General features: G+C 42.0%; 1 protein-coding gene across 6 annotated transcripts in view; it reads left to right on the forward strand.

The window, feature by feature from the left end:
* RAB1A (RAB1A, member RAS oncogene family) overlaps positions 1-24,369 on the forward strand; it is a 126,847-nt gene that overhangs the window by 81,746 nt on the left and 20,732 nt on the right. For 4 of the 6 annotated variants that reach the window (XM_070236320.1, XM_070236321.1, XM_070236322.1 and 1 more), the window contains one exon: positions 15,392-16,271. In XM_070236320.1, the coding sequence (XP_070092421.1) occupies positions 16,249-16,271 (23 nt within the window). In that variant the 5' untranslated portion in view covers positions 15,392-16,248. Of the gene's footprint in view, positions 1-3,939; positions 3,990-4,606; positions 4,659-11,158; positions 11,407-15,391; positions 16,272-24,369 lie in introns of all 6 variants that reach the window. The other 2 variants (XM_070236318.1, XM_070236319.1) reach the window with 2 other exon arrangements.

The following is a 24,369-nucleotide window of genomic DNA, read 5'->3' on the forward strand; positions in this document are numbered from 1 at the left end:
ATAGGTATTTCAGGTTACACATGCATAAACAAAAGAAGAAAGTTTTCACTTGGTATGGGAGGTTGCACTATTTGGCCTCCAAGGATCCTTTTAAATCCAAAACCCCAACAAGATACCAAGAAGATGGTGCTGATTCACCCAGAAATAATTGCATTTTGAAAGAAGACCTGCAGAAAGTACGTGATACAAAACCCCAAGGAACACCTCATTACTCCTGGAATTTCAAGCACAGGCTAGGATAGGTAGATGACTAATGTTAGGGAACTTCTTGGTTCCCCTTAAATTGTACCACTATGGAAAAGACCCTAGAATCATAGAATGTGGGGGCTAAACTTCTTCATTAAAAAGATTAAAAATGGAAACACAGAATTTCCCTCTCCATGAGTATACGCTCAAATTAGGAACTGACTTCTAATAAACAGGGTATGGAAAAAAGAAAGTAACAGTTTTATAATGGAGAAATCTGGGAGACACCACCTTAACCAATGATCAAGAATAACATCATCAGTAATAGGTCACGTTGATGAAAAGGGCACATCGCCTCTGTGAATCTTTTCCCAAAAGTTCATAACCCCAGCCTAATCATGAGAAAACATCAGATAAACCCCAAATGGAGAGAAACTCTATAAAATACTTCACCAGTACTCTTCAAAATTGTCAAGTTCATAAAAAACAGGAAGAGACTAAGAAGCTGTCATAGATTGGAAGCAACATGACGGGTAAGTGTAATGTGGTACCCTGAATTAGATCCTGGAATAAAAAATAGATCTTAGTGAAAGAACTGGTAAAATCCAAATAAAATCTGTAGTTTAGTATTGCACCGATGTTAATTTTAGTTTTGATAAATATGCCATAATTATGTGCAATGTTAACAGGAGAGGAAGCTCAGTGAAAGGTACATGGGAACTCTCTGTACTACCGTTGGAACTTTTCTATATACTTAAAATTATTTCAAGATAAAAGTTGAAAAATACAATTTCAATGGAAAAAGGAATGAAGCGTAGAGAGGTTAATTGATTGCTCAGGACCACACAACAGGTAAGTGTTTTATCTGAAGTTAGAACCCAGGTCTCTAGACCCAAACCCAAAGTTATTTCTCCTAAAAGGAGTCTCCAGCAGGCCACCATGACCCTGGGATCCATCATTCTCCTGTTCATCTTGGCAGACATATTTATGAATTAAACTTTGTCTGGACTTGCTGGGTAGGAACTAAATAAGATTCTTCCTACTGTAGTCTTTGCTGCATCACTGCAAACTGACTCTCCCATTCTCAGAAGCAACCATTTCAAACTTTCTCCACTCTTCAGTCTTCCACCCCTGTCACCTTCCTCTTCACTCCCTCAGATGGCCAAATTTACTTCACAGCAAGAAGAAAGGGCATCAGAGAACTTCCTCAACTTCCTATAACCCAACCTACAAACCTACCTGCTTCCACACCCAGCTGCCTTTCTCCATCCCCCACCGTTTCACCCGAAGTGGTGTTCCTCATGCAGTCTCAGATGGTGCGCTTCACTTGGCCTGGGTTTTCCTACTGCTGCCGCCTCGGGGACCCCATCAATGAACCTCTCTCCTGTCTCTCCAACTTTTCCTTCTCTACTGACATCTTTAGACATATTTCCTCATCTTCAATCTTTAAAACAAAATTTCCTTAATACTACATCCACTTTAGACATTTACCTTGCCCTTCACAGCCGAACTTCCTGAAAAACTCCTCCAACTCATCTCTTCCCTCACCTCCCACTTTACTATTCTATTCCTATTAGATTTCCCTGAGTATTTAACACTATGAACCACACCATTCCTTTTTTGTTAATTGATATATAATTCACCCATTTAAAGTGTACAGTTCAGTGGTTTTCTGTATATTCACAGATATGTGCAGCGATCACCATAGTCAATTTTAGAACATTTTCATCACCTCACAAAGAAACCCAATATCTTTTAGCTGTCACTCCTCTCTCTCCCTGTTCTCCCGCACACCCACCCCTCAGCAGCTATTAATCTACTTTCTGTCTGTGTAGGTTTGCCTATGCTGGACTTTCATATGAATGGAATCGTATACTATGTGGACTTCGATGACTAGCTTCCTTCACTTAACATATTGTTTTCAAGGGTCATCCAAGTTACAGCATGTATCAGTACTTCATTCCTTTTTATGGATAAATAGTATCCCATTGTATAGATATACCACATTTTGTTTATCCTCTCATTAGTTGATAGGCATTTGGGTTGTGTCCACCTTTTAGCTATTATGAATAATGCTGCTATAAACATTTGTGTGCTAGTTTTTGTGTAGACATATGTTTTCATTTCTTTTGGGTATATACCTAGTGGAATAGCTGGGTCATATAGTAACTCTATGTTTAATCATTTGAAGAATTGCCACACTGTTTTCCAAAGCAGCTGCACCATTTTACATTCTCACCAGCACTGTATGAGGGTTCTGGTTTCTCCATATCCTTGTCAACACTTGTTAGTATCTGACTTTTTGATGCAGCCATCCTAGTGGGTGTCAAGTGGTTTCTCATTGTGACACACCATTCTTCTTGAATATGAAAGATTCCCTTGCTTTCCAAGAAGCTATACTCTTAGGATCGAAATATAATTTTCAAAAAAGTTTAAAAACATGACTCTTTCCCAAACTAAAATGAAAATGTGTCAAAATTTAATTAATTCATTAATTAATGAGGAAACCAGTAAGATGGTAATGCTGGCTCAAAGACTATTTTGAGAAACCAGAGTTTATGTAATCCTTAAAAAAAGAAGAATCTTAGAATAAGATTGCTGGGTTGGAGACAAAATTGGTTAATGTCCTAACAAACCATAACCTTTGAGGTTACCAGGTGGTGTGCTAGAGCCAGCTCATACCAGCTGATTATTAAATATTCAGGAAGTTTGTAAGCTAGCCCCTCTGCCTTCAGCCAGTTTACCAGCACACCACTGATATTAACATGTTATTAAGTAGTTTTACAGAGTCTCAATTCTTAATTAATAATAAAAGACAAAGCCAAACAATGGTACATTCTCCTTGAAAATGAAATCATCCTTGAGTGGGCCTGTTAAACATGGGCTTCACCATGACATTGAAAGGACGTAGTCACCCTCTTCACCTCATTTCCAAGTTTTGGATAATTTTTCTTAATTTTCCTTCAACCTCTCTAGCTCTTCCTTTTCAGTCTTCTTTGTGGGCTTCTTTTCCTCTCCCCTCCCTTAAATACTGGTGATCTTCAAGGTTTTATCTTCAGGGTCTGTCTTATGCTCGCTCTCTTCACTCCTCTCAGTCTTGCCCCTTCACTGCCTAGTTAACTAGTACTTGTCCTTTAACCTGCCTCGTTCAGATAAGCCCTCCCTGACTCCCCGGGCAAGATCAGCTTCCCCTCTTTCAGAGGACTTATCCCAATTCTAATAAACAATTCATTGTGTAGTTAGTTGTTTAATGTCTGTCTCTTCCACTAGACCATAAACTCCATGACAGCAGGGAACATAGCTGTCTTTTTCACTTCCATAATCCTAAGAGCCTAAATAATTATTTGTTGAATAAATGAATGAGTGAGTGCACGAATGGAGAAATAACAGATGGTTAGATGGTGACCTCATCATTTCCTTCCATGGCCTCAATTTTCATCAATGTATTGGTGACTGGAAAAATGTATATTGCCAGTTCTCTTTCTCTTTTGAAACTGAATAATAAAATGATAGTCAGGGAAATTCTTTTGCTATTTTACAAACACAAGTACTAAAACATCAAAATTCGGTGTAAATATTTTGAAAATGCCAAATGTCAAGAAAAGGGGCACACAATTCAGCTATTGCTTGATCTAGGAAATAGCATTTCACTGCCCAAAAAGTGTTGAGAGACAGTTCTCCATGGCGCTCTCATGTTTTTCATGTCTTGTGAGCAGAGGCACCAACAAGAAAGTTTTGTGCTTTTTTTTCAAGGAGAGTACAGCCTGGGAAGATGGAGATAGTGTCTCCCTCCAGAGCAGAAGGTAGGTCTGTTTGCTGTGCAGTATAATAAAGATAATGTCTCCCTCTGGGGCAAAGGTTGGGCAACGGGCTTGCTTGCAGCCCATCATACAAAATTGGAGATTCCTAAGTTTAGTGTTCCTCTCCTGGAATGCAACCCATCACATGTGCAGGCATCACCTGGCTCTTGTGTCATCTGTAGGAACTGGAGTCAGGGAATTGCAAGACAGTGATGGTTCTCTGGCTATTGCTATTGCTGTGAGTAATACATCGTCCTTTGTCCCTAACGCAGGGGGTTTGTCTTTGGTCAGCAACCACAAAACTGTAGCAGACTAACTTAGCTTGCAAGTAGGATAAAAATCTCAAATTCTTCACAGTACTTGACACAAAGCAGCTATTTATAAACATTCATATTAATCATTTGGTGATGAGGAAGCAAATGTTTTAAGCATTTTGCATCCTAATATAATTGATTTTCACATATATGTAGGTGCTTTACAATGTTTTAATGTTTTAGTTGTGACTTAGAAAATTGATTGGGAGTTTGGGGTTGATGTGTAACTGATTATACTTTTTTCCCTTTAAATAATACAAAATAGGCTCTCACTTTGAGTTTTCACACAGAGTTTCTACTTTTCAGATCTTTTCTGACACTGAGCGGAAGAGGCCTGTGCATTTGTCCGTACTTACTGGTATGTGGTTTTGGAAGTACCTTAGCTCATTCTCTCAGTTGTAAACATAGCATAAGCAACAACTACCTCAAAGGCAAGAGCCATGCATGGTATTCTTTTGCATCCCTCTCCTTCTTTTTATAAGGCTTGGTAACAAGCCTTACCAAACTTTGGACCAAGTTTCTGTCCAAACATTACCACTATTCCAATATGGTAGATTGTACTTTCCAAAGATTACTGCAGTCATGTCTCCTACCCCGTGCCATTGCTCCTGTGCAATGTGACCTTGTCACTCCCTCATCAAGAGGTGGAGTTTATTTCTTCATTCCCCTGAATCTGGGAAGGACCTGTGACTGCTCTCATCAACAGAATATGGCAGAAGTAACACTGGGGAAGTTCCAGGCATAATCCTTTACTGGCCCAGCAGCTTCTGCTCCTGCCTCTTGGAACATTTGCTCTTGGGCTGCTCTCTCTCATAACTCAGGCTTTATGCTGTGAGAAGCCCAGGCCACATAGAGAAGCCACATGTAGGTGCTCTGGGTGACAGCCTCAGCTGTGCTCCTGACTAACATTCAGCATCAACTGCCAGCCAGGTATGTGAGCCATGTGGGATGTCTCACCTAGGGGAGTCTTCCGCTAACTACAGTCCCTGTTGACTTACAACTGCAATTACATGAGAGACACCAAGCAAGAGCTGCTGAGCTGGACCCAGTGAACCCACAAAACCACAGGAAATAATAATACATTGTCGTTTGGGGGATAGAGAACCAGAACAAAGAAGCCCCTGCATAAAGGATTTCACTTGACCACATAGTTCTAAACCCATCCTCAACTACTTGGAATCCTTCAGAGCAAGTTTTACTCAAGAACAAGCATGGCAGCTGGTACCTAGTAGACATTATTGAAGTATTTTAATAAATTAATGAATGATTGTATATAAAACAAAAATCACCATAAAGCAGAAGTCTTAATCCCAGATTAAAAAAAAAGTTGATTTGCTCACTTACAAATCAAACACTTGGAAATAACTCTTCTTTCTTAATTTAAATTGACCTGGCCTCTTGGTCATGGCCAGATCTCTAGATGAGAATCAGGACAACCTGTTTGATGACAAGTTTGAGCTCAGGTAGGAGGAGAGTCTAGAACTGGTTTTGCTACTGTTGGGCAACAATTTGAATCTGATGTTGTTGTGGTAGTCTAGCATGGAGGCTCACTTGTCACCCTTTTTAAAGCTTTGAGAATGTTAGATCATGATTCTGGGGATGCAGTCTTCCGATCTCAGAGCATAAAATGTTTTTCATCTCAGAAAAAGAGATCTCTCTGAAGCATAGCAGTGGACAGCAATCTCCTCCCCACCCCCACTGTGTGCCTCTTTCCTCTCACTCCTTGTGCTCTAGCCTTGCTGATCTTGCAACAAGTCCTCAGATATACCATGTTACTTCCTGCCGTGGGACCTTTGCACAAGCTATCTCATCCTCCCACCCCCACCTCTCCATTTCTTAATCTAGCCAAACTCATCCTTTTGTGTCAGTTCAAATACAAGTTCCTCAAAGATGCTTTTTCTGACCTCTGCAGACTAGGTGAGGTGCCCCAGTTATATGCTCCCACAGCACCCTATATTCATCCATCACAGTGTATTTTGCAATTCTAATCACATATCCTTAATTGTGTAATTACTTTCTTTCTCCTAAGATGCATGTTTTCACATGTTTATGAGACCATCTCCATAGCTTACTCTACACATGAGCATGACTACTGTTCTACAGCTGTCATCAGCATAACTTTACTGTTCCAGCAAGCTCTTGACAAGGAAGATAAAAGTTGCAAACAAATGACTTTATTGCTGATTCCAGGACCTTCTTGAAAGACCTACCAACTCTTCAAAATAAAGCACCAAATCACAATTTATACCCCAAGACTCTCTGAGCCCCTCGTCTCAATTGCTGTGCTACTGGTTCTAAACTATCATGATCATTATCTGATGCTAAGACTTCCCTCTCCCCCTATTGAAAGACCCACCTTCAACCAGACTTTCAAAGTTTAATAAATAGCCCAGTTTTGCTCTTACCCTCCTTTGAGATGCTACAAAGATTTGCAAGATAACTTGTAAGTAATAAACTGAGTTTTGTCATATCCACACATTGTTTTGTGATATTTTAGGGGAGTAAATTTTGATGCTAATATCTAATCAATGTGTATATTTAATGTGGTAGCTCTTTTTCTTCTTCTTTTTTTTTCCTGAAAAGCTGTTATTAAATCCATGATGTAAATCAGTGATGACTTAGATTTGAGGAAATAGAGTAGTTGATTGATAAATCTCTTGTGAGAATTTACATTCTCCATAAGGGCCTAGACATGGTCAGTTTTGTTCATTGGTTTATCTCCATGTCCAGGCAGATTAGGTACTTAATACATAATTATTAAATGAATGAGTGGATCAATGAGTAGATGACAGACCAAGATGGATTTCATGGAGTACAAGGGCAACTCTTACTGATGAGACTTCCTAGCTGAGACTTGTGGTAAAGTGAATTCCACTTTCTCGCCCTTCCACTTTTTTTTTTTTTTTGATTGGCTCTGAGCTAACATCTGTTGCCAAACTTCCTCTTTTTTTTTTTTTCTCTCCCCAAAGCCCCATTACAAAGTTGTGAATCCTAGTTGTAGGTCATTCTAGTTCTTCTATGTGGGATGCCCCCACAGCATGGCTTGACGACTGGTGCTAGGTCTGTACCCAGGATCCCAACAGGTGAACCCCAGGCCACTGAAACAGAGCACATGAACTTAGCCACTTGGCCACAGAAACAGCTCCTCACCCTTCCGCTTTAACCCAATTCCAGAGACTATCATGCAACCATACAGGATTTTACATGGAGCTCTGATGATGACCTCAGATTGTCATATAGCTGCTTATCTGCTAGTTCATGATTTTGATTTGCCTGGCCTAGTTGTGTAATATCGCCATTAGGTGAAATAGGAGTCCACAAGGGTTGCCATTGTTTGAGAAGTGAGTGAAAATGAGTTCCTTGCAGCACATAATGTGTCAGTGTGGCTTGGCTGGTTGAGGTATGAAGGGTCACAGAGTATGCCACCCCAAAATATGCCACTTTGACACAAGGATTATTTAGAGCTGATCAGATGTAAGAAAAACTCTCCGCTCTCCCCTTATTTGCCTGAAAGCAGGACATAAATTTGTAAAGATGGACCCCTCTCTCCTCTCTACCTGGAAGGACAAATATTAATCATCAGAGACAACTCTAGCCCTTTATCAGCCCAGAGATGGCAGCAGAGGAATCTGTATAACAAACTTTACTAACTAGCCCTGATCTTCCGTTAGTTCCCCCATATATATATATACCTTCCCACAATTTGCCACCGCTAGAAACTCAAAGTCCTTTGCCTTTGTCTTGTCACATCTCTAAAGACTTACTAGTCTTCTTTTAAAACGCTATATAAGCCGAAGTTCTAACCACCTCTTTGAGTTACTCATCTCTGAGTGCTCCCATGGGTATGCGTGATGCATGTGTTCATAAACTTGTTTTTCTCTTGTTAATCTGTCTTTTATCAGTTTAATTTATAGGGCACAAGCAAATGAACGTATGACTGGTAGAGGAAAAGATTTTTTTCCTCCCGTACAAGAGCATCAGCTGAAACTTGAGTGATGTTGTGAAGAAGGTTATGGTGCTACGCCCACAAGTGGTGCCATGGCAGCAGCACTAGGACATGCTCCATAAGAAGAGTCATCACTGAGATTTGTCAATCAATGGTGTGGTTGATATAGGCTCATCACTGTTATATACATACTAGAATATAAGTGACCAGATGACTGTGATTTGCTTTTCTAAAGGGCTTATCTGGAAACTTCACTCACTCAACATTTACTCAGCACTTAAAACATGTTAGGTACTGTGTAAAGTGCTTTAAGATATATGAATATTTTCTAAAAGCCACTTTAAAAGCCTTTGTCCTGGGGCTGGCCCTGTGGCCAAGGGGTTAAGTTCGTGTGCTCCGCTTTGGAGGCCCAGGGTTTCACTGGTCTGGATCCTGGGTGCAGACAAGGCACTGCTTCATCAGGCCATGCTGAGGTGGCATCCCACACAGCACAACCAGAGGGACCTGCAACTAGAATATACAACTATGTACTGGGGGGCTTTGGGGAGAAGAAGACGAAGGAAAAAAAAAATGGAAGGAGATTGGCAACAGATGTTAACTCAGGTGCTAATCTTAAAAAATATATATATATACTTGTCAATATTACAAACAAATCAAACCCTACATATTCATAGAAGATCTGCTATGGGCTATGCCCTAGAGACACAAAGAAGTATAAAGTCCTCAAGAAGCATACACGGAAGGGTAACTAACAATACTTATGCCAATTGAGTGGTGAGGGTCTCCTAGTGTGGTGGTGGAATTTCAAACGAGAGAGGAATCACTTCCCACTAGGTGGTCAGAAGAGACTTCATGGAGAGAAAAGGGACTTTAAACTGCATCTTTAGAATGGGCAAGACTTGGAGGAACAAAAAAGGAGGCATGGCTCCAGGCTAGATGCCGGGGAGGGAGACAGGGGCAGAGGGAGTTGACATTGCCCCTCCCCCAGGAAGATTAGCCCTGAGCTAACATCTGCCAATCCTCCTCGTTTTTCTGAGGAAGACTGGCCCTGAGCTAACCTCCATGCCCATCTTCCTCTAATTTATATGTGGGATGCCTACCACAGCATGGCTTGCCACGCGGTTCCAGGTCTACACCCGGGATCTGAAGTGGTGAACCCCGGGCCGCCAAGAAGCAGAACATGCGAACTTAACTGCTGCGCCACTGGGCCAGCCCCGGGAGTTGACATTTTTGAGGCCTCCTCCAGGCAGGCACTTTCACAAACATCGTCTTCCTTTAATCATCTCAAAAAAGGTGGAGTACAATGATGGCATGAGGTCTCTGCTCCCAAGGGTATAAGTATTATACTTAAAACAACTAGAAAACAATAGAAGATGTTAGGGAAGAAAATACTGGACTGAACATATCCAAGGGTGGTTCAGTTCTTGGTGGATTTCCAGGAGAGATTAGGCTTCAGTAACTAAATCCAAAAGCCCTCCAGATGGAGATGAGGTCGGCAGGTGAGAGCTGAGGAAGGCCAGGCTGTTGGGGGTACACCGTGAAACAGGTCCAGAATGGCTAGCTGAGTCCTTTGTCACCCAGAGCCCAGGCTATCTAGAATGGTTCTGAGACCTACTTAGGGAATTTTCAGGCTGATTTTATTCAACATACCTCCGACCCCCCACCCCTTGCCAATTGCTAAACATCACGTGGCCTTGGCAGCACCCTGACCTCATAGGAATATTTCAAATTGGGAACAACTCCCTGGGAGGTAGAAGTCAGGGAACTAGGCATTCAGACAGAAGTTCTTTTCAGAGGATCAAAGGCCTGGAGTCTGGAATGTATGGCAGGCGTAGTACATGGCAGCCAGTCCCTTCCTTTGCCCTTTTTCCTGCAGACCACGCCTGGATGGACAGGCATTTCTTATCTGTTAGGCTTCAATGCACCGTTCCTCTTTCTGGGAAGATGGACTGAGCTTTATTTGTGGCTGAGGAAAAGCAAAAACTTTTAAGTAATATGAGAGCTGACGAATAAGGGAATTCTTTCCTGAAGACCCAATCAATGAATATGTTGGATATTTATTAAGTGTAAAGCGCTGTGCTAAGATTGCTGGTAGGAAAGGGATATAGAGTTTGATAAGGTGTGGTCCCTAAAGGGCTCACAGTCTCACTGGAAAATAAAACATGTACATAAAAAATTATAACTAATTGTATGTAGTGCTGTCCAATAGACCTTTTTGTGATGAGGGAAATGTTCCATAATGTGCGTTGTCTAATAGTAGCCACTAGCCATATGTGGCTGTTGAGCACTTGAAATGTGGATAGTGCAACTGAGGAACGGAACTGAATTTTTAACTTAATTTAAATTAAATAGTCATATGTGGATCGTGGCTTCTGAATTGGACAGCTTTGTATGAGGCATTAAATGAGCACTAAAAAAACAGATGAGGTAAGTAAGAGGACAAAGATCATCCACTTCAGGTTGATGTGGACAAGGAAGGCTGTGGTTAGCATTGGGTCCTTAGGAATATGTAGGATTCTGAGAGGAGAATACATAGAAGATGGTACTAGCTTCTGGGAATTTTCGGAGCACTGTTGGGGGTACCAGAGAGCAAATATTGAACAGAGTACAGTGCTCTTCTGGTTTTCATTTCTTCTATTGTGTTAAAAACATGGTCGGCTTGGTAAGGCAATTATCTCTCTTTAATACTCTCTGACACTTCTTTCCCAGGGGCCTGACCGAATAATCTTAAGGGCAATGGGAAGAGCACTAGAATGGGAGTCAGGAAACATGGGTTCTACTCCTGCTGTGTCATTAACTCACCCACAGGGCTTAGCTTTCTTGTTTAAAAAGAATCAAGGGTTCTTTAGTAAATGTTCTCCAGGTTTACTGCACCAGTGTTCTCTGATTCCCATCCCATTTCGGTGCAACAGGAGGTGCAGCCCAATGCCGCTGAGCTGAAAGTCTTGGAGAAGGGGACTGGATGGAGGGTGTAGGAGGCAAGAGTCTACATCTTCTCCACCTTCCTGTTTCGGAGGGAGAAAGCAGAGGTGAAGGAGTGGTGAGCTCACCTCGAAAGGACCTCTCACCCCTAAGGCAATAGGGGATCTTCTGTATGTTGGAAGAGGCGGGGAGAGCTAGAGCAGGAGCGGAAAACACCTTACAGTGAAGTGGGGATGAGGTGAGTGTGTGTTGAGAGCATATGCTTGGGGTCAGGTTGGGTATGGAGCAGGTAGTGCTGACCGGGAAGTTTGAGTTCTGGAAACATTTTTGAACTTTACAATTTCCCCTAAGATTTTTCACCACTGCTGCCTCCTATCTGTAGATTGAATGTGGCACTCTGGAGACATTGAAATAAAGGGGTGTTTCTCACACAATCGCTGGACATCTTAAATCCAGAGTTCTGTCCTCACAAGACCCTCTCCTTGGCCAAACTCTGGTCAGGCTCCTTGGAGCCCTATTCTCAACGAGGTCTCAACTGTCGCCTCTAAAACTACAGACTCTCAGCACAAATGATTTGGTCTACCCCCAACCCCATACACTGAGATTTGAACTACCATGGGGACAGTTTCTAACAGCTCAAGGCCACATTCTTAGGATGACCCCAGCCCCCCTTAAGATGCTTCCATGAGAAAGCTCAACTCTGCCTGGAGAGTTTACTGTTTGTTCCAGCCAAAACCTGGTGATAGGCAGACAGGCTCCAGGACCCCTTCTCAGAGCAGTGACTCTAGAAAGCTTGCAGTTAGAAATCCTTTCCTGCTTCCAGTCTCTTTGAAATGCAAACATTCAAGGAGAGAACTCTCACTCCCAGCCCAGTGGGCCCCTTGCGCTAACTTGCACCACTGCCTCTTGTCATAAAGATGCAGAAAGTTGGTCTTCCAGATAGTGCCAGTTAACAAACCCAGATGACCGAGTCACGTGGACCAACCTCCTCAACATCCCTCAATGCCTTTCCCTTAGCTCATCCCAGCTTTTAAAAAAGTCTATCTTTTGTTTCAGCGACATTGAGTTCAGTTCCCACTGGGCCCTCTTCCCTATTGCAACAGTTGTTACTGAATGAAGTCTATGCTTAGAGATTCAACTAGTGTATAGCTTTGTCTTTGACAGGCTTCTATTTTTTGTGCCGATTCAGAAGGACAGAAGGACAATTTCTGGTAGTCCTAGTACTTCCATGCCAAGGCGGCTTTAACCCTGATCTCGAACTGCATGGCATTGTCCATCTTGCTCCTTCTCTACCCGACTCCAAGCCCCTGGTCCCCTGTTCTCTGACTTGGTTGGGGCCTTGGTTCCCACGCTGGCAGGTAAATTGGATATCTCTGGGTCACTTTTAGGTCCTCCCTTCCCTCGTACCTTCACATTCTATCTCCTCCTCTCTGGACTCTCCCCTCTTTCCATTCATGACGCAGCCGCCCGAGGTCAGGGCACATCGTGTCTTGCCTAAATGAATGTAACTACCTTTTAGCTCATCTCCCTTCCTCCAGTCTCCATAGAACCCCAAAGTGCTCCTTTTAAAACACTGAGCAGAACACCTTGCTTTCATTCTCAGAACTTTTCTTGACTCTCTCCTGCTACTGAATAAAGTTGGAACTCCTTCGTAGGCACCGGGGGCTCCCCAAGATCTCACCTGAACCTAAACATCTCCCAGCTCATGCCCTATGGAACCTGTATTCACTGTTCCTCAAACACACGTGCATCTTCACACTTCTAGGGTTATGCTCACGTTCCTTTGTAGGTCATTGTAGGATAAATGGCTCCCTCTCCCCCATTTCTGCCAAAGATCAAACGTTTATTCTTTTTCAAGGCCTAATTCAAATAGCAACTCCTTCATGAAAGCATTCTCAACAATTTGAGTTGGAATTGTTTCCCTCCTCTGTACTTCCATCTCACATCATTTTTTAATGTCAGGTTCATAATTGAGGTATAATTTATATACGGTTAAATTCACTCATTTTAGGAGAACAGTCCTGAGTTTTGACAAGCATATACAGTTGAGTAACTGACCACCACCACAATGAAGATATAGAGTATCTCCATCAAACCAAAAAAGTTCCCTTGTGTCTCTTTGTAGACAACTGCCTCCTCCCATGCCTAGCTCTTGGCAATCACTGATCTCATTACTGTCCCTCTACACCTCATGCCATTTTAACTTATTTTGCATTTTCCTCTATAGGCCTTGTTTGTGTACACGTCTTTCTCTCACTGGGTTGTAACTTCCTTGCAGACAGAAAGTTGTAATTATTCACCTTTGTATTCCTCATGGTTCCAAGAACAAGTTCCAAACACATTTATTAAGTGCCAGGTCATAAATATTTGATTTTAAAAAAGGGAATAAAAGCAAAAGGAAAGAAGGAAGGAAGGGAAAAAGAAAGGAAGAAAGAAAAGAATAAGCCGAAAAGCAAACGGACAAACAGCCCCAGGAGAGTTTTGATTCAACAATAGGGCAGCCAACAGGGCTCATGTTGGTTTAATGAATTATTCTGAGTTATTAATTAATCTGAACTATAAAAGCAGTTACTTTTTTTCAAGATTTTATTCTTCCTTTTTCTCCCCAAAGCCCCCAGGTACATAGTTGTGTATTTTTAGTTATGGGTCCTTCTAGTTGTGATATGTGGGATGCCACCTCAGCATGGCTTGATGCGTGGTGCCATGTCCACATCCAGGATTCGAACCGGCAAAACCCAGGACCGCCGATGCGGAGCACGCAAACTTAGCCACTCAGCCACGGGGCTGGTCCCTAAAAGTAGTTACTCTTAAACACCTAAACATAAAATACATTAAAGTTTGAATCAGCAAAACTGACACTTTAAGTTTGAGGAGGAAGTCTTAATGTCAATGACACATAAGTCGTAGGTTGGGGAAGGAAACAACAATCCACCCCTCCCAAGCTAGGCTGCCCCTGATCGCCTTGCATATTACAACCCCATCACTAAGATATGAGGCGCTCTGTGCTTGGTATATAGCAGGTACATTGAAAACTGTCAGAGAAGTTAAGGGAAGGAGAAAGGTAACTAGCACCTACCAAGTGCCCGCAAAGTCATAGAATTATATGCTTCATAGCCCATTTTACTTAATTCTTAAACTGCTCTCTCACTTAAGTTAAAAGTTATTAGGAGGTAATTCTTTGTTGGGAAAGGAAACAGCTAATTAAAGGAAGTTTAGGAGTATACCTCCAAGGGGAGGGACAGGTTAAAAATTGTCTTTTCGGCTCAGGATGAGTTCTTCGGAGATTTTGAGTTTTTCCTCTGGGAAATCACAATAACCAGGAAGGGACAGAGTCCAGGTAATAAACACTTTTTGATGTCTAGCCTTGATCCATTCAGGGTACTTCACCACAGTGTGGTGACCATGCTCATTTCAGAAGCCAACCAGACGTGAAGGAACTCTAGGGTACTGTGTGCTGAAGTTCCACATGGTGGAATTTGGGGGTTAAATGGTGTAGTTAGTAAATGGGTAGAACTGAGAACAGCTTTCTTCCCATATTTTTGGTGTCATGAGGATTTAAAGTGATTTTGCAATCACTCTTAGGAGATAATTTTCTTGGTTCTTAGAACAAGTTGGAAGATAAACTTTGGACAATGTATTATACTATGCCCTTTGTAATTAAATAACCCAAGATAATGTGTTAAAGTTTAGTGGAGATTTACATTCCCGAGCTGATTAAAGAGAGCTGTTAAGACCATAAGGTTTTAAAAAACATTCTGTTAATATTACTTTTCCCAGAGTTTCTAGGCATTATATAGTGATGAATTGCGTGTTTCTATCGCTTATTACTTTCCAATCCTGCAGAACAGCTCAGCATTAAATATCAACTAAAAATAAGTACAATTCAATTTGAAGGCTGGGACCAGGACAGGAAGACCTCGAAGTTTTGGCTGACCCTGGGCTGTGAAAGTGGATACACTGAAAGTTGTGGGGTCGCAATGAAAGTTCTGTTTCAGGAAGATAAATCTGGCTGTGTGTGCAAAAGGCCTGGGGCAGAGAGGAAAAAGAGGCAGTCAGCCTACTGCAATACCAGGCTGCGGTGATAAGAGCAGGGCTGGAAAGAGAATGGTAAAAAAACAGAAAAGAAAATGGTAGTGCCTGCGGCCAACACTGGACGATGACTGGACCTAGTGGGGTTGGGTGAGTGAGGAAGAGAACTGAAAGAATGGCTTCGTATTTTCCAGAAACTCCGAAGTTTTCAGCAGAGGCCCCTCGACTCCCCTTCCGTCCTCAGAGCGGACATGCTGGGGCCAGCCGGGAAGCTCAAGCCTCAAGCTGAAAACCCCACGGGCGGCAGGACCAGCCAGGAGTGGCCTCCAACCCCGCCTCCTTCCAGGCCTCGGCACTCAGCGACTCCTCCCGGACCGACGCGTCTCTCCCCAACCCTCGGAGTCCCCTGATCGCCCCGCACCCCCACCCTCCCTCGGCGGCTGGCACCGCCCTCTGCCCCTCCCTTCCCTCCTCCCCCGTGGGGCGCTGACTCGCCCGGCTGCCACGTCTCACTGATGACATCACCAGGGCCGCTCGGCCTTAGCCAATCCGCTAGGGGGAGTCCGACCGAGGTCCTAGCCAGCGAGTCAGCGGGGAGGGGAACTGGGAGGGGCGGAGGGGGTGGCGAGAGAGTGGGGAATGGGGCGGGCGACAACCCCTCAAGTACGCATGCGCCAGAGGCGCGGGGCTCGACGGGAAGTGGAGTCCCGGCCGCCGCGCCACACCGTCGGTCTCAGCGGCCACAGCCGCACTCGCAACTCTCTTTCCCGGCATGCCGCGCGGTGCGGCCGCCCTCGGGGCTATGTAAAGACCCCCTCGGTCCAAGGCTTTCCTATTTCCTGGTTCGCCGGCGGCCATTTTGGGTGGAAGCGATAGCTGAGTGGCGGCGGCTGCTGATTGTGTTCTAAGGGGACCGAGTGGGGGAAGACGTTTGCTCTCCCCGAACAGCCTATCTCATTCCTCTCCTTCGGTTACCCGTGGTGCGGAGAGTCAGGGCGGCGGCTGCAGCAGCAAGGGCGGCGGTGGCGGCGGCGGCGGCAGCTGCAGTGACATGTCCAGCATGAATCCCGAATAGTGAGTGCAGGAGAGCGCCGGTCGGCTGGGTCGGTGGGCCAGCTTGGGAAAGCTTAAAGGGGGCGAGGAGGGCTGGGGCGGGAGGAGCGGCCTCGGCCGCGGTGAGGGGAGGGTGATGGGGCAGGAGAGGCTGCGGCCGGGAGTGGGGCCCCATTGTCTGACGGAGGAGGGGCGGCCGGGGGAGGGGTCGGGCTGGAGGGGCGAGCTGCTCGGGCCTGGACCGGGCCAGGTTGGAGGGCCTGACTGCGGGGCCGGGGCGGAGGACCAGTCTGCTGAGGGGGTTGGGGCGTTTGGGAGTCGGCGGTGGGGTGGTGGGAAGGGGCCGCTTCTGGAGGCAGTGACTTTTGAAGGAGGACTTGTTTTTAAGGGGAGGGGCGGGAGTGGGAGAGCACTCCTAGAGGGCACTGTCAGTCCCTGCTCCCGCACTCTGCGGAGCTGTCAGAATCGGCTGGGTGGAAACCAGCTTTACTTGTAAATCCTGAGCCTGTTGGCTCCCTCTCCTTGCATCCTCCCCGCCAGGTTGCAGGTAATATGGATGCTTTTCAGGACTGCGTGGGATTGAGGGGAATGAGTAGATGGTGAGAAGCGATTTAAAATGTTTAGTTCTCATTTTGAGTTATTTCCTGGAGTTCTTTAAGAACTTGCCAGGCCCAGTGCCTTGCTAAAAACCTGGGCATTTGTGAGAATTTTCTTTTAGAGGACACGAAAGTCATTTTGTCTTGTGTAGGTCAAGAAAAAAGAAAACCTAAAACTAAGACGTAGGAACACCTTTCTGACAGTGTTACCAAATTAAGGGAAGACACTGCTGTCAGGTTGAAAGAGAAACGAATGGACCCCATGATAGATCTGTAGGTTTTGCATTACCTACTTGAGTGCTTACAGATAGGGAATGAGGTTCCATGACTTGTCATGAAAAGTTAATGCATTTCTTTTTCTTGCTTACTCAAGAAGTCACCCCAGCAGATGTGACACACCTGGCACCTTTCCTGGGAACTGGGGTTCACTTTCCCTGGGAAGACTTTGTTGGGCTCTCCTTAATGGCCCTTTAAAAAAATCCTCCTACAATTTGCGTATATAAATTAATGAATAATTAGAGGAGATTTAATTGTTATTCCTCTTCAGTGTCAGAAGATTTTGGGGGAGACGTGGAATTTTTTAAAGCATAAAATCAGTATTTGTCCTAAAAGTTGAGTTTATTTGCTGCTTTGGTCACTTACTGCTAAGCGTTTCCCCTAAGAGGTCCGTCCACCCATCGGTTTAGCTGACTGTCATGTGTGTGTCACATGGCTCTTGCAAAATGCATTCTGACTTCAAGTTTTGTAATACTGTGGTTTGAAGCTGAAATATCCCCTTTTGTACTAAACAGAAGCCATAGTATTTTATTAAAATTTTATATACTTTAAGAAGTTGTGGGTAGTGGTGTAATAGAGCCATATTTGCTATGTTGGCAATTTTTTATTTCTTTATAAAGAGCTCCAAGGACAAGGTTTTGCATAATTGAGCAGAGTTGAACTTGAGGTCCCTAATTTAGTAGTTTTCCTGGCAACAATAAAGTACATGGATTTGCTACTTTATAGAGGTTTGTAAACCTCTTCTGTTCAGGGAATTTCTTAGATTTGCTACATGTATTTAGTACTGTAAATAAATCTTGAAGATTAATTGAACAGAACTATGACAAATTATTTAGCTTCTGAATTTGTTTCTCCTTTTGTAAAATAGGATAGTAGGAGTCATTGTTCCTCTCAGGGTAGTTGTGAGGTTCAAGTGTTTGTAAAAGAATTTGGAAAACTATAAGAGCACTTTAATTTTGTACGTCATCTTCATGTAAGACATTCTAGTAGTGCCAGGATTTAGGAATATGATCCTTACCCTCAAGGAGTTTATAATGGAATATAGAAAATAGATTGTATATAAATCAAATACCTCTAGATATAGCAAGTTCTAGATGTGCAGCATGGATTGGAGGAGCAAGATTTCAAAGGAAGGTGAGGCTTGTGGTTGGTTAGTTGGGTCCAGGAAGACTTTATAGAAAAGAGACCTGTAAGAGAATTACTAGCAGTGGATTTGAAGAAGCAGAAGGGAGTGAGGAGGATTTTTCAAGGGGGAAGAAGGAAGAATGGTTTAATAAATGGCAAGGATAGTAATTCTCAAGTAAATACAGTGCCAAACCATTCTTTCTTTTGAGGACTCTAGATTAATAACCTCAACAGAATCAAAGCTAGAAGTCATTTTTTAATTTTTTCTGGCATGGAGTATGCCAGTACCTGGCTACTGTGTTTATGTTCTAGACTGTGTCTAGTAAAATAATCTGGGAATTTTGGAAAAGCGTTAGTGAAAATTACTTATGAGAGGAGGTGATGGATATTATATTCGGGAAGGTCACAAGGGCAACTAGCAGGCAGATTTTTAGCGATCTGACTTCAGCAGTTTCTTCTTTTTGTCTTTAATGAAGCTTGTTACCATAAAAAAAGTAATTAGAGAAAGATTGGAAAATAGAGAAAAGAAGGAAAGAAAGACTTAGAGATTTATCACTCAAATATAAGGCCATTTAACACCTTGTTCTAAAAATCTTATGTTTTTTCCTTAAATTAAAACTTTAAATGGGTGAGTGCCTTTCATGATTCCATGATGTCTTAATAGCTCATTTATAGCCACTTATTATATGCCAGGTACAATATTACACATTATAATACATGTGTGTTATAGCAGACACATTATATGCTAATGTGAAAGAATAGTATACTAGGTAATATTTACGAATGCACCCCAAATGTTCCTTGTTTTGGTTTATCATTTACGAATTTATCTTATTCCTGTTAGACACTAAAAATCTGCTTTATCAGTGCTGCTGAATTTGGTAATGAAAATGGGCTCTTGACAAAAGAAAGTATGATTCTCTCAGAAGGAATAGGATTTTAGATTTATATTGATTGACATAAGATTACCTGTTAGTAGCTTTATTACTGAATGCTTTTACTTTATGGTCTTTAAGTTGTGAGCTTTTGGGAGTGAGGAGAATAAGAAATATGCCAGTCACTGTTTTAATTTTAAGGTGTCCCTTTGATTACTTTGCATGTTATTTGGCTGATTTGTGGGAAATGACAACCTTGGGTTATCTTTATGGTAGAAATTAAGGATAATGACTGACTCGTTGGAATTTCAAGTACAAACAAAAGCACAAGGCAACTAGAGGTGGAATCCAAACAGTGGAAAAAGTAGATGGAAAGGATCAGAGCTTTCTTTTTCTGGAGATCTGAAAAAAGATATTGATTTTCTGAGATAGGTGGTGAAGCAGGCAGTGATTATTTCAGCACGCTGGTTAAGAAATACCTAACGTTATTCTCATACCAGAAACATTTTTCCTAATCCATTACCTTCTGGTGGGTTTTTTTGGTGTCAAGAAAATCTGTTTGGCTGTTTCATCTATAAGGAATGTGTTAAGAATAAAGTGTGTGTCCCTGTCCTGAATATCCCAGTAAACTACACTAGTAAGAGCTATAGTAATCTGCTTAGATCAACTGTAGTTCTTTAAGGCAGAAAAATTATGTGGTAATTACCATGTTTTTTAACCTTTTTTTTTTTTATCATGGCTCCAGAATGATATTTGAGATCATGGTTCAAGATTTAATCAGCCTTTCAAACTTCACTTTTCTGTCGTTGTAGACTCAAGGAACATTTGACTTTTTTTTTTCCCCCAGCACTGTGCTTTGAATAAATCTGTCTTTTATCTTGGGGTTTGAAAGTAAAAGCAAGATAAATCAGTTCTGTTGTCTGACAGAGTGTAGTTTCATTAATAAGTGTATCATTACTGGCTTTCATATAATTTTTAGAATTTTTTTATTAGAAAAGAAAGAAATCAACTAAAAGTAAGTTTTCTTTTTGTTGGTTGTGTTGTTGACTTTTTGATGGTGTTGGTAGTGGTTTGAAAAGTTCAGAAAAGTTTAAAGAAGTGAAGTAACCAATTCTCACTATCCAGAATATGATTTCTTTATGTCTGTAGAGAATCAACAGATGTAATTCTTTGGGTAATGTACGTTTCCGTTAGCTATATAGAATCTCCACAAAGTGCATCTTAAGAGGTTAGCATGAATGTATGATCTTGTGGGATCATTTAAAGATAACTCAAATTTTGCATTTAAAAATTTCTGTTCCTGGGGCCGGCCCTGTGGCCAAGTGGTTAAGTTCGCATGCTCTGCTGCAGCAGCCCAGGGCTTCGCTGGTTCGGATCCTGGGTGTGGATGTGGCACCACTCATCAGGCCATGGTGAGGCGGCATTCCACGTGCCACAACTAGAAGGACCCACAGCTAAAATATACCACTATGTACTGGGGGGATTTGGGGAGAAAAAGCAGGAAAAAAAAAAAAAAGATTGGCAATAGTTGTTAGCTCAGATGCCAGTCTTTAAAAAAAAAATTTTCTTTTCCTTTTCATCATAATTAAGTTAAAATGAGGGATGTTGACAGTTTCTTACATATTCCAGCAAATAAATCTTTAAAAATTTTTTTTTAATGTCTTAAAGATGGAAGAGCTTCAGAATCAAGTGTTCTCTTTGCCAAATCTTTAGTTGGCTTTTAAAGAGAATTTTGCTTTTTGTGTAATTTTATTTCTTGGATATTTCAGTCTTCCTTGTTCTGGAAGCAGTCTTAGTAATTTACCTATGTGCTAATATCTTGTTATATTCACATCCTATTAGCAGTCCTTTGGCTGTGTATGTGTGTTTTCTCTCCTTGGCAACTTTGACTGTACATATATGGTGGTTTTCCTACTTGCAGTTGTAATAGTTGTTTTGTTTTTGATAGGTAAGAGTAGCTTCCTTTTGCTAATGTTATCTACTGTTGTCTCTCTCTTGATATATGAAAATGTTTAGTGTTAAATAAAATGCTTTTTAAGGTTTTGAGATTTTTTTTAAAGATTGGTACCTGAGCTAACATCTGCTGCCAATCTTCTTTTTTTTGGGTTCTTCTTCTCCCCAAAGCCCTCCAGTTACATAGTTGTATATTCCAGTTGCAGGTCTTTCTGGTTGTGCTATGTGGGATGCCACCTCAGTATGGTCTGATGGGCAGTGCCATGTCCGCACCCAGGATCCGAACCTGCGAAATCTAGGGCCACTGAAGTGGAGTGCGTGAACTTAACCACCCAGCCATGGAGCTGGCCCCAGTTTTGAGATTTTCAAAGATTTGCTAAAAAATACTTTAAGTTGACGAGAAACCAAAAATGGGCGTAGGATGCCAGTGCATGAGATATTTTAGATATGTAGCTTATCAGCTTTTTACCACTCTTTGCCTGAACTACATTTTGGAGTTTTAGTAAGAGATTTAGGCAAAATGTTAAAAAAAAATTTTTTTTTTTTTAAATCTTAGGGGAGTGGTCAGCCTGCCCCACTGTTTTCCTGTAGAAGCTGGGGCTGAGATCGCTTCTTTCATGTCTGGAATAGAATTTAGGGAAGAAGACTTAGGTCTTGGCTTTTCTTTGGGACCATCCTGTCAGTGTTTCAGATTATTATTATTTGGGAAAAAAAAATAGTCCTGAGGCCTTAAGAAGCCAGAGAACAGTTGTTTATTGGATGTTGACTGACTTAAACATGTGAAGACATAGGGTGCAAAGGAGAAGTAGGAAATGCAGTTTTCTGTGGTACTTTTGTGACTGGTCAGAATACATTGCTTTATTAAATTCCAGGTTGTGATAGATTCCAGTTAACTCTGTTCCATGTTTGTAGATTCCTAATTCTGACAGGCAGTTTTACATATGCATGCCTTTGCTCATAAGGGGAACCCCTCTTTGGAAACAATTTTTTTCTTTTAGTGAGGAAGGTTTGCTCTGAGCTGATATCTCTTGCCAGTCTTCCTCTTTTTTTGCTTGAGGAAGATTAGCCCTGAGCTAACATCTGTGGCAGCCTTCCTTATTTTGCATGTGGGTCACTGCCACAGCATGGATCGACTAGCTTTGTAGGTCCGTACCCAGGATGCGAACCCATGAACCTGGGCTGCTAAAGTGGAGTGTGCCAGACATAACCACTACACCACAGGGCCAGCCCCTGGAAACACCATTCTTTAATAATAATAGCTCCTATTTAAGGAATGCTTAACTGTATGTGCCAGCCATTTGGGTATGGTCTTTGCACAGCGTATTTTATGCAGTCGGTACCTCAAACTTTACAAATAAAATTGAGTGAATTGTATAATTGAAGTTTTCCAAGAACAATGATGAATTTAACTTGTCTGAATGTATTTCCTTTAAATGACAATAGTACTTAAGTAGAATTATTTTTTTGTCCTTTCCACTCTGCCTATAGACATTTTCCAGTAACTTGAGTTAGGATCGTTATTCTTAACCCATTTATGGTCGTGTACTCCTAGGGACATTTCATGAACCCTCTGTACCTACCTTCTCCCCATGTGCATACATACTCATAACATGTTGCGTGAAGTTGCAAGCTGTTCACACTCCTTGAGACTATTCATGAACCTCAAGTTAAGGATGCCTGATTTAGGAGATTGAGAAAACAGAAAAGAGAGTGTTCACTACCACTCTTTTGAAATGTGGAAACCTGGGAGTGACAGTTTAATTTTAAATCTGGTATCCTGAACTAATTAATTTTAAAATATGAGATTTGTTTCAGCATGGCTTTATTTTGGTGACCTCATCAGTGCTTTTCTTTTCTTCTTTCTTTTTTTTAAATGCTTACCTGTTTCTCATTAAGTTACTAGTATATGAAGTGTTTCCAAGAGTCTTGAAACAGAGGCACACTAAGTTCATAGAATGTTAGCATTCGCATTAAGAACAATAGGTCATCTCTCTAGTATCTTTATTACCTTAAAATCCATACAGATGTAGTTAGGATAAGTGCCTAGCCAAGTGTAATATGTATTCTTACTTAAGCGGATTAGATGGAACTTAGAAAAATAGTTGAATAGCTAGATTTATAAAAGGACATTTAAGCAACTTTGTGAAACATGCACTATGGATATTTTTTTTTTTTTTGAGGAAGATTAGCCCTGAGCTAACATCTGTTGCCAATCCTCCTCTTTTTGCTGAGGAAGACTGGCCCTGAGCTAACATCCGTGCCCATCTTCCTCCACTTTATATGTGGGACGCCTACCACAGCATGGCTTGCCGAGTACTGCCGTGTCCACACCCAGGATCCGAACTGGCAAACCCTGTGCCGCCGAAGCGGACCACGAGAACTTAACTGCTGCTCCACTGGGCTGGTCCCATACTATGGATAATTATTCAGTGCTTTATTTGTAGATTGGTGGCTAGCACATGTCCTCATGAAGAACAGTTGGGTTCATCACTTACTAAAGCTGATGATGTCTGAATGCCAAAATTTACCATGCTCTTTTGAGCTGAGCCAACTTATTCTCTACTAACACAAATGATCTAAGTTAATTTAAGCAGTGAATCACCCTTTTCTTTATATTTGCTTGGGTCCCGTGTGCTAGTTCATAGACAGTTTGATTTATTCCGATAGGTTTTATATGTAGGATTTAGCATATTTACTGAAATTTTTATCATCTGAGTATATAAAATATATCGTTGAGAGAACGTGATGTGATAAAAAGAACATAGCATTTGGAGTTGTTTTTGTTTTGTTTTTTGAGGAAGATTAGCCCTGAGCTAACTACTGCCAGTCCTCCTCTTTTTGCTGAGGAAGCCTGGCCCTGAGCTAACATCCGTGTCCATCTTCCTCTACTTTACATGTGGGACGCTTGCCACAGCATGGCGTGCCAAGCGGTGCCATGTCCGCACCAGTGAACCCCGGGCCACCGAGAAGCGAAACGTGCGAACTTCACCACTGCGCCACTGGGCCAGCCCCAGCATTTGGAGTTGTAAACCCTAGGTTTAAGTTCAGGCTACCACTTACCTCATACAAGTCATTTATGCCTTTTGAGCTTGTTTGTTTGTCTATAAAATGGGGTTAGTACCACCTCAGTTCTGAGTCTCAAGAGTAAACTATGGTGCTATGCAGACATTGACATATTTATTCTAGTAAGGGATGTTAGAATATGTGTGAATGGCAGGAGTTAAAGTTTTTTCTACATGTTAATCATCATACATTTATCTCTGTCCTTGTCTACTTTAACAGTTTTTTTCAATA

The sequence above is a fragment of the Equus caballus genome, chromosome 15 (assembly GCF_041296265.1).
Source record: "Equus caballus isolate H_3958 breed thoroughbred chromosome 15, TB-T2T, whole genome shotgun sequence".
NCBI classification, from domain to species: Eukaryota; Metazoa; Chordata; class Mammalia; order Perissodactyla; family Equidae; genus Equus; species Equus caballus.